This window comes from Paramisgurnus dabryanus, chromosome 18, assembly GCF_030506205.2.
Source record: "Paramisgurnus dabryanus chromosome 18, PD_genome_1.1, whole genome shotgun sequence".
NCBI lineage: Eukaryota > Metazoa > Chordata > Actinopteri > Cypriniformes > Cobitidae > Paramisgurnus > Paramisgurnus dabryanus.
In genome coordinates, this window is record NC_133354.1 from 27,304,539 (window position 1) to 27,315,080 (window position 10,542).

The following is a 10,542-nucleotide window of genomic DNA, read 5'->3' on the forward strand; positions in this document are numbered from 1 at the left end:
CATTGATGTGCTGTAATGGTTTGCAATTGTTGTGCTGACCAATGTGACATATAAGGCTTATATTGAAAATTGTATTAAAGTGAATGCAGCAAATGTCATATCGATAGTCAGCAGGGATTTCTTAAAATTTTCAGTAACTGTAAAGTTATATTGATAAAGTAAATAGTAGCCGAAAAGTGATGAAATCTTGGGATGTTTGACAATAAAAAAATGCTGAAAACAACAATATTATTGGACAACATCTTCTCGGTCAACACAGAAAAAAATAACGGGAAACTTGGTAGGAACGTTTTATAGCAGGTTGCGTTTTCTCACCGGGTCGTTGTTAGTGGTGAACCATCGATGCGATCAGAATGGAAGTGTAAGCAATCTCATTTGCTTTTTAAAAATACATAAAATCTGCTGAAATGTATAGTTAAACTTGTTCAAAATACTCAGAACAGGGCGCTGTGGTGAGGAAAACTGTTCTGCTTTATAATGATTGTTGGCCACTGACGAGTTTATGCAGGAGTAACTATAACCATGTGACACTATCTGTCCTATGACGATGATAAACTCTGTGTAATATAAAGGAATTTCGGAAATAAATCTCCGATATTAACACGAGCTGGTCGTACAAAATGTAAATGCAAAATGTGTGAAAGTATTATTTGAAGTAATGGGACTATTCTTTAACGCTTACTTTACGTGTATGCATGTTTATAGATGTCTCATGTTAAATTGTGCGTTTTATTACTACAGATGATGCTGCCACAATAGATAATCCATAGACAAATTATCTTACTTAAAAATGCTTATTGCATGCAAACATGATGATTCAGATGTTAGGTTTGTTTTATATCTTGAAGTGCTAGTTTACTTATTTTTGACAGTCTAAAGAGAGTTCATAAATCTATTATAGCTTTTGTCAAAGAACAATTCTTAGGTTACTAACCATGATCTTTTTCATATAAAAATGTGTTTTGTAGAAAAGATGCCAATGCTGCTATGCTAAGCAATTTTGAGGTCAGTATGCATTTTACATTTTAGAAATCACATTTTTTTTACCCAAACTTTTTTGTGTTTTACAATTCAAAATTGTTTGTAAGAAATGCATGCATATGTTTTAGAAGTGTATCTTGTAGAGTCAAATGAATGGGTTTATGTGTGTGTGTGACCATACAGATGTTGTTTAACCCATCAGGTCTATCAGCTGCTGGCAGATTTGAAAGAGAAAAGAAAGGAAGTTGTCAAAAATAAGCACAGCACTGGGCAGCAGAATCTCAACACCATCATGTATGAGGTGTGTATCTTGAATATGACTTTTAATCCTTGACATGATAGAGAAACTACAAAAAATGAGGAAAATCTTCACTCTTCATCTGATTTTTGTATCGTGTAAAATCATGTTTTATTTTCGTTTGAAATTGTGTTATATTAAATGTAAGCTCCCAGATTAAATGCTAGTTAGGTCGCTTAAAGCAATATTCAATTTTCTTTAAAAAAAATCATGATAATTTACTCACCTCCATGTCATCCAAAATGTTGATTTCTTTCTTTGTTCAGTCGAGAAGAAATTAAGTTTTTTGATGAAAACATTCCAGGATTTTTTTCAATTTAATAGACTTTATTGGACCTCAACAGTTAACTGTTTCAACGCAGCTTCAAAGGGCTCTAAACGATTACAAATGAGGCATAAGGGTCTTATCTAGCAAGACGATTGTCATTCCAGAAATATCGAAATTCGATTTCCAACCCTACTGATTACTTTAAGTTACCTTCACTTCAGATCATTAGTAAATTCATTTTCCTTTAAAATTTGAATTAGTTGAGTGGTGCTCACTAAAACCACACATTCAATATCAGTTTCATTACATTTAATCATCACCAGTTTAAAGGTAACATTTCTGTTTTTACCTGTGCAAGATTATAGTTACTCATTGTTTAATTAATTTTAAGACAGGATTACTCATTCACGTATGTACTTGTGTATCTTCCCCAATAGACTCTGAAGTACCTCTCCAAGACGCCATGTGTCCATCAGAACCCAGAGACGGTGAACAACTTCCTTACTGCCATGCTGCCTCACAAACTCACCAAGTGAGTTTCAAAACACAGTCTTTAAACATTTGCACTGAAGAGTTGTGAAATGACATGTTGAAGATACAGGAAGGTTGAAAGACCTGTGAAGTTTCTATTGACAAACGCCTACTTGATCCACTATGTAATTTTGAGATGCACCATAATGAAGATTTGTTTTAAATGAATGAGAACACGGTGCATATCAAATTTGATGGTTTTCTTTTATAAAGCAATTTTACTCTTGGCAGTTTTGGATTAGTTTTGTGATCAGGATTCAGCCAGTGATCATAATAGCTGCTGTTGCTTTCTGTTCCTGTTTAAAGAGCTGAGAAGTTGCAACTCCTTAACCACAGACCTCAGACTGCTGTTGAGATACAACTGGTGAGACTCTTTGCCTACCCTACTTCATTGTGCTTTCAATCCACATTTCCTAATCTACAATTTGCAAAACTTTATACGTCATTTCACCTTGTTTACATGCTCATTTATGTTTTTAACAAAGCAGGACGCATGTAATGCTTACTGTAAGTAGACTTGGTTGCATTAGTTCACTTAAAAAAAAAAATTCTTATTTACTCCACCGATATATCATCCTAAGCCTGTAAGCTGAAAACAAAAATGAATGTGATAATAAAGGAATCCGTTAACTGCTAGAGAAAATAACACTCACCCCCCCAAAGCCCAGGCAATCCCTATTATGTCCTTGCTACAAGAAAGACATGACAGTTTGTTAAATCTGGCCACTGCTTTGAATTTATTATATTTTCCTCTTACAGATGGTAGAAGAGAGTGAGGAAAGACTGACGGAGGAACAGATTGATGAACTCATACAGAAAGTCACAGATGTACTACCTGGTGACCCCCAGAAAGAAGACAGTGCATCTGCTGATCCTGAGATGGAGGCAGACCAGTAACAATTATTTTATTTTCAAGCACAGAAGAAATGGACGTAAAACTTGTTGACTGGGCTGGTGAAGAATCCATTATATTAATGTGAATAAACTTCAGCCGAAGATACATTTAGAAAAAAATTGAAATGTAATGCCGACCTAAACAAAAACCTGTATTTATTCCCCTATAATGTATATATTATAAATACATGCAGTCATGAAATGCCATTTGTGTATTTGTAATTTAAACTTTTGAGGAAAGGATTTCAATCTGTATCCGCATCCTCTCTGGTGCTTATACTGTTGCTCTGTAATTGGCAAACAATTATGTTGTATAAGCAAGTAAACCTGTTTTTTGGTCTGTTTATAATTTGTCATGCTGCCACGGTCGTGTGTAACAGCAAAGTTGTATTGAGCTTTTGAAAGATCAAGGTTTACCAAGGCAGGTATCTATAAAGTTGCTTTATGTGATGTTTGTCATGTAACTTAATTTGAATCAATACCATTTAAACACCAAATTAGGATAGCATACACTACCGTTTAAGGTCACTTAATATTTGTTTCCACATCAATAATAATAGTAAACGCCATCAAAACTAGAACAATACAAATGTAGGTATATGAATTATCTCAATTATTTTATTAACCTTTCCTTGGGATCTCACCCTGAGATGTGTTTTAAACCTTTGTGAGGGAGTTCACATCTATCCTGAGGTCTTATTGCTGCTTTTTCTTTATTATTTGGTCCACATCATTCATAAGATAAATGTTTTTTAAATAATTGGTGTTTTTTTTAAAGGGGACATCATGAAAATCTGACTTTTTCCATGTTTGGGGTGCTAGAATTGGGTACTTTTATTAACCTAGAAAACATATAGAAGAACAACCCAGTAACTTAGGTTTGGTAAACCATTCTCTGCAGGCATGTCAAAAAATAGGTCATTGAAATTTGGCTCACCTTGTGATGTCGGAAGGGAATTATACCTCCCCTTGATCTGCACTATCCAACCAGGGCACTGCTATTTAGTGCAGAAATTTGCATAGTGCAGCTCATTTGCATTTTAAAACGGCACATTTTTGCTCACACCTACAAAGTGGCAATTTTAACATGTAATAATAAATGATATGTAATTTTGAGCTAGAACTTCACATATGTACTCTGGGGACAGCAAATATATTTATTTGACATCTTAAAACAAGTATTGTAAAGTGTCCCCTTCAATGAAAGAAATCTGTTGTTACAGTTATATTTTTGTCTGCAATAATTTCAAACATGTAACCCTACAGCCAGATGAGAAGATTAACTTTTCACTTTAGCTTTTTTATGAAGTGACCATAAACTTTTGAATGTTAGTTGATCATATTGTATTTGTTTATAGTTAACACAACTTATTTACGAATTTTGGGGAGGGCTGGTCTTCAAAGATCCTCTAATACTTTAATACATCTCAAACTTATTTTGAGGGGATTTTTCACATAATTTTTTTATTGAAAAAGGACATCAAATACATAAAAATAAAAACATTTTGCTCAATGCCACATTACAAGAGGTATTAGTCATATGTTACCAGAGAAGAAATAAGAAAAAATGGACAAAATTTAGTACTTTTCAAATATTGCATGTTTTTTGTTTTTTTACTTTTTCCAGAAAATCATTCATAAACTGTGACAGATTCGGTTAACAAAGGGCCCCTTTTGTTTTTTGACTTTTCTAATACAACAAATAACTGTAAAATATATTGTTTTATATATATATATATATATATTCTTTCTCACAATTAAATAACATAAATTTCTACCACACGATCCAATTCTCTACTCTACTTTCTCTACTCTGAGACTGTCATCTTTTAACTCTTTTGTGACAGCATGCCATGTCATAAAGAGAAACCCGATGAGCCAATGAAAACTCTCAAAACTTTAACAGACGTTTGCTTTAGCCAATCAGATTGGCGCTCTCTTCTTTAGCGCTAACTGCAGTGTGTATCTCAGGTCTCGTAATATCAGCGTTTTGTCGGAAACGCTCGTCTGTGATTTACGCATAAACTGGGGTTCTGGATAAAAATGTCTTCTCGGGATAAGATGAATAGGGTTACCGTTGTGAAAGTCAGACTCTCGTGTCTCGCTGTTTAGACGATCTTCACGTCTGCATTTCATCACACGGTCGTGCCTCTGGAGAATGTAGCTGTGGAGAAGTTGCACTTTCAACATGGTAAAGCACGCTTGTGTGTGTCAATTTTCTTTCTGAACGTTTAAACTTTAATCAGTTGTCATTTTACATGTTGTCAGGGTCTTGTAAACCTAGCTTTACCTTATTTCAGGCTGACAGTCGTGTTGGCAAATAACTTTGATCTCAGGTAGACCCTTTCTCATGCAACCATGTTAAACGTGTCATTTTGTTACACTGCCAATACGTCCAATTGCATATTTTCGTCAGACATATTCGGTTTATGTATTCTCTATACACGGTCGTCGAATACGACCACATATTTACAATATCTGAAAAATATCCGTACCAGAATCAGCTCGTAGATTTATTACTGCACGTCGACTTGTTGCGTTACTGCTATTGTGCGCTACAAATTACGCTGAAACAATCAAGTTTGCGCATTTATGTATACGTTGAGATGAAAAGACACGGGTAAATATGATATTTTAAGGCATTATTCATTTAGGCTGTGTTTTAAAATATAACGTGCTGCCTACATAGATAACATCAAGACCGGTCGTTAAAACGCGCCAGTGATTACTCACACTAGGTTAGTATATCTAGGTTATAATGACATATCACATCATGTAAAGGATCATACAACCCATTAAATACTGATTATAGCCATAATTATCTGCTTCTTATTTAGCGCTTGTGAATTAATTTGAACGATAATGATACTCATTTCTGCTTCGTAAACATAGAGGTGTGATGTGTTAAATATGTGTCATCTTTGCGTACACAAGCATCGCAAACCACAGATTCAGCCCACAACAGGATGTAGGTTTTGGTGCTAACAGGTGTTCCCTAGTAAAGTCGTACATGTTTTGCCAGAGGTTAAGGTACAAATGTGTAAAAGTGCTGGAGATACGCAGTACTAAAAGCTGAGGTAGGAAGTGAAACTTAACACTTTCTGCAAATTTCATGCAGAAACGCAATGTAACCATAACATGCTCGGTTATGCAGAGGAAATGATATAAAATCGTTTGACCTTCAAGATACACAGAGGGCACATACAATACTCTTTCCACAACATTAAAGTGCTTTGTTTGTTTTCTTGTTACTTTTTAGGTTTACGGTTTCAGGCTTGCCAAATGAACACTAATGAAGTTAGAGGCTCAAAGCCTCAATCTGTAATTGGCTAATACTATTATTGTAATCTGGTACTGTAATCAGGGGGGCCAATAACATTTTTGGCCTGGTTCTCGAAGACTACTGTCTTCGCCATATTTCATTGGTTTGATGTACGTAATATACATTAAAAAATGTATAGCCTTAAGATGTGCATCTGGCTTATGCTTTACAGGTATGCACAAAATTGCTCAAACAACGCGTGAGTAAAGTATTGAGATCTGGGTTTTTTTGTGCTTAAATATTTAAATTGGCCTATTGGGCCAGTGACTGATGCATCGCTGCTAACAATACATTTATTTTAACACGTTTGTAATCATTATCTTACCAATGATGCACAGAGAAATCCCTTGTGTCACAGTAAATTAGGTTACTATGTAACAAAATTCCAGTAACGTTGGTACACAAATGCCCCTTTTAGGCTGCATTTGCACTTCAATTCTTAATGCACACATCCGATCTTTTGACCATATCTGATTTTTGTCCTCCCTGTGTTTACACATACTTTAGACATGCCTCATATCTGATATCCGTGTTTACATTAAATTCCCGCCCAGACAGAATGCTAGCTTAACTGGGTATAGTATTAGCTATTAGTGCTGGGTATTGATTCAGATGTTTCCAGATCTATTCGATTTCGATTCACAATCTATCAAATAGATTCAATTTCGATTCTCGATTAAACTCAATGAATATAGATTTAATACAAATACTATATTAATAAAAAATAACAGTAAACAGCAGTTTGCAAGTGAGTAATTAATAAAAAGAAATTAAAAGCCACAACACTATCGTCGTCGTCTTGCTTGCGAAATCTGAAATGCTTCCATACCTCTGAGTTTTTATGTGAAGGTAGCATCAACGTAGCCATTTTAAGCACTGAATGAATGAATGACAGGCTCGCCTCCTGCTCCTTGGTAACATCGCGTAAGGCAAAAAAGAGGGTGACAAGTGATCTAGTGAATAAGACTAGTAATTAGATAAAAGTTAATCTAAAGTTCAATGCTTGCGGAAATAAATATGAAAAAAAAATTGATTCTGCTCTTTGAGAATTGATTTTGAATCGACCTTGTTTTAAAAAAAAACATTAATCGAAAAATCTATTTTTTTGCCCAGCCCTATTAGCTATCTAACGTTAATATCATCACTTATCACTTAAGTAAAGGCCATTGTTAATGATTATTTTCGGAATCACCACACTGTCTTTTTCTGTCATCACGTCTTCCTCTGAAAAACTGTCAAGAACTTTGGGCGGTTGGCAGTTAGGTTTATCGGCCAACATTCGCTCCAGTTGCTCATGAAATGGGCAAGTCGTTCTTTCCGGAATACTGCGGTTGTTGTGATCCTTAACTTCCTGATACTTGGCTTTAATGCTCTTAATTTTGCTCTTGCATTGCAGCCAGGTTCAGCAACGTGTAACTCCTCCTTACTTCAGGTGCGAAATTATGACGATAAGCGCAAATGCAGCCTTAGATCAGTGTCTGTTGCACATTTTTAATCGTGCACACGCACCAGCATACCAGTTATGTGCACCCCTGGCTATAATGGTCTTAGTTGTTTCATTTTATGTAACATAAGATGGATAGTCAGAGCTAAAAAGACTTACTAAATGTTATTCTTTTCTCTTTTTACAGGCACAATGGTGCTAACAGAGAGCAAAAGGCTTGAATTACCAAGCCTGAATTTATTAAAGCCTCAAGCAAGACATTGAACGACTGCTGCCTGGAATTTTTTGTCCATCCCTTCCCCCCAATAACATACCTAAACTTCTTTTTTTGCATTCTTTTACTCTGACCACTTCTGGAAAGCATCTACTCTTTCCAAGATCCCTGCTGAGAATTTTTCCTTCTCACTCAAATTTTTTTGCCTTTTTGCAATCCCTGTGTTCTAATATTACAGAAACCCAATTAACTCTGTTAATCATGAGAAAACAAACCTGCAACGTTCTTCTCGTCTGTGTGATCATCAGCTCCATCACAGTATTTTATCTCGGCATGAGCGCAATCGAATGTCCGAATTTCCGTTCCGGAAGTGCACAGCACACATGGTCTGCAAATCTACATGCTGGTAGAAACCTTAGCGACCCCTCACAACTCCCGGAGGAGTACAATGAGGAAACGCCTCTCATTTTTGTCGGTGGCGTCCCTCGTAGTGGCACCACCCTTATGCGGGCTATGTTGGATGCCCACCCTCTCGTGCGTTGCGGAGAGGAGACCCGCGTCATCCCCCGGTTGTTAGCCATGCAGGCCACCTGGAGTCACTCGGCACGCGAGCGGCTCCGACTCGATGAAGCTGGTGTCACCGATGAGGTCCTGGACTCTGCTGTTCGTGCCTTCCTGTTGGAGATCATAGTGGGGCATGGTGAACCCGCTCCAAGGCTCTGCAATAAGGACCCATTTGCCCTGAAGTCCCTCTCCTACCTATCCAAGCTCTTTCCAAGGGCTAAGTTCATCCTTATGCTCCGGGACGGCAGGGCCACCGTGCACTCTATGATTTCCCGCAAGGTGACCATTACTGGATTCGACCTGACAAGTTACAGGGACTGTCTGGTGAAGTGGAACCGAGCAGTGGAGGTGATGTATGACCAGTGCCTGGCTGCAGCGCACGGGAACTGTCTTCCTGTCCACTATGAGCAGCTGGTGCTGTACCCGGATAAAGTGATGGGCAAGCTCCTACAATTTTTGGATCTGCCGTGGGACTCCTCTGTGCTACACCACGAACAGCTTATTGGGAAAGCTGGTGGAGTTTCACTGTCAAAGTGAGTGAATATCCAGGCTATGAGTTTTGAGAGTTTTTGCTTCTGTTGCTGAGTTGGTAGAGTTTTGCCAAAGATCATGGGTTCAAGAAACATGCTGGTAAAATGTATGGCTTGAATGCACTGCAAGTCACTTTGGATAAAGCATGTGCATAAATGACAAACTTTTGCTTTTATGTAAATTTTTCATTGTTCTGCACATTAAACATTCTGCACAAAAGCTAATGTTTGTCATTTATGCATGTGCCATAAAGCAGCCTAGGGGTGAACGGTTACAGAATAAGCAACTCTGGACTATGCAAATAAGGTGGGGATTTCTCTGTTTTCCATCTGTTTATTTCAGTTTCTTCTGCTTTCGGGTGTCAGTGTATAAAGCATGCAGTTGAATCAGCATTTTCAGTTCTGTCGGTATAAAAAGGAATTAAAGGGCAAGGCTATATTTGGCAGCTTGAAGTGTGAATAAAACTTCACAAGTTTTTCACTAGAGGGCAGACCAGCTTACTTTCATGACAGCTAAGACAGATGCTTTTGCTTTTACTAAAATAAATCTATGATTGTTCTTTTAATCATTTCTTATATCTTTGTTTCTCCTCCAGGGTTGAACTGTCAACAGACCAAGTAGTCAAACCAGTGAATACAGAGGCTTTGTCTAAGTGGGTGGGCAAGATTCCTGCTGATGTGGTGTCTGACATGGCCAGTCTTGCCCCGATGCTAAGTCGACTGGGTTATGACCCTTTGGCCAACCCCCCAAACTACAACAAGCCTGGTCTCTTATTCCTTAATAATAATAATACAAGAATTGTGAGGTTAAACTAAAATCGAAAGCAAATTTCAAATTTTTGTTCCTGTTTGGGGATAAAAATACATTGAAGCAATAAAAATTAGCATTTTTATGAACACACAAAGACTCTACTTGAATTAACAAAACAATGTGGCAATTAAAAAACAAATTTATGATGGAAAATATGAGTACTGGTTGTTTACATCTAGTTTTGTGCTATATTGTAATTCATTTTCGAATTTTTCAACTCAAGTTTTGTATTGTGCATTAATGGTGATGTTATTTGCAAGCTTGTGACTGTAAAGCTTTTATTTTTGTATGTGTTAATGTCTGGTTACAATACAGGAAATTGTGTTTGTTGAAAGAGGAAGTTAACAGTTGCACAAAATGACCACTTGTTTGTTTATTGTAACAATCTTTAAGCCGTGTAAGGTGTTTTATTTTGACCTTATGAATTGCACACTTTAAATGTGATGGATTTTAAATGAATTCTCATTCATTCCTTTACCGCTCCGTGACAGAAAAGGTATTAAGTTAAACGTTAAACCTGTCAAAATTCTTGTTGTTATAGATACTTTTTTCTCAACAGATAACAAATATTTATTAAATGTTTGTCATTTTTAAGAAAACATTTGTGCGCAATTATGTGACACCTGCCCAGATAATATTTAGTTGCGTGTAATAAACAAGAAGTTAAACAGCCTGTTTAAACATT

The 10,542-nt window shown here is 36.6% G+C and overlaps 2 protein-coding genes across 3 annotated transcripts; both read left to right on the forward strand.

The window, feature by feature from the left end:
• Positions 1–254: 254 nt before the first annotated feature.
• Positions 255–3,422, forward strand: crcp (calcitonin gene-related peptide-receptor component protein). The gene is made up of 6 exons (XM_065287535.1): positions 255–361; positions 969–1,005; positions 1,184–1,282; positions 1,985–2,079; positions 2,385–2,442; positions 2,838–3,422. The coding sequence occupies exons 1-6, from the start codon at positions 354–356 to the stop codon at positions 2,973–2,975; spliced, it is 435 nt and encodes a 144-aa protein (XP_065143607.1). The 5' UTR covers positions 255–353; the 3' UTR covers positions 2,976–3,422.
• A 1,473-nt stretch (positions 3,423–4,895) lies between these two features.
• Positions 4,896–10,456, forward strand: tpst1l (tyrosylprotein sulfotransferase 1, like). Of its 2 annotated transcripts, none has more exons than XM_065287538.1 (3): positions 4,896–5,176; positions 7,926–9,049; positions 9,643–10,456. In XM_065287538.1, exons 2-3 carry the CDS (start codon positions 8,214–8,216, stop codon positions 9,860–9,862), a joined length of 1,056 nt encoding a protein of 351 aa, XP_065143610.1. In that variant the 5' UTR covers positions 4,896–5,176; positions 7,926–8,213; the 3' UTR covers positions 9,863–10,456. The 2 variants fall into 2 exon arrangements, with proteins under 2 accessions (XP_065143610.1, XP_065143609.1); XM_065287537.1 differs by having other exon boundaries at positions 4,896–5,163.
• The last annotated feature ends 86 nt before the right edge of the window (positions 10,457–10,542 follow it).

Bases quoted from the DNA above. Each gene is read 5' to 3' on its own strand.
- crcp (XM_065287535.1), top strand. The intron at 1,006-1,183 runs GTCAGTATGCAT...TTAACCCATCAG, and splicing joins CTATGCTAAGCAATTTTGAG to GTCTATCAGCTGCTGGCAGA. The intron at 1,283-1,984 runs GTGTGTATCTTG...CTTCCCCAATAG, and splicing joins TCAACACCATCATGTATGAG to ACTCTGAAGTACCTCTCCAA.
- tpst1l (XM_065287538.1), top strand. From the start codon at position 8,214: ATGAGAAAACAAACCTGCAACGTTCTTCTCGTCTGTGTGATCATCAGC. The intron at 9,050-9,642 runs GTGAGTGAATAT...TTTCTCCTCCAG, and splicing joins GGTGGAGTTTCACTGTCAAA to GGTTGAACTGTCAACAGACC.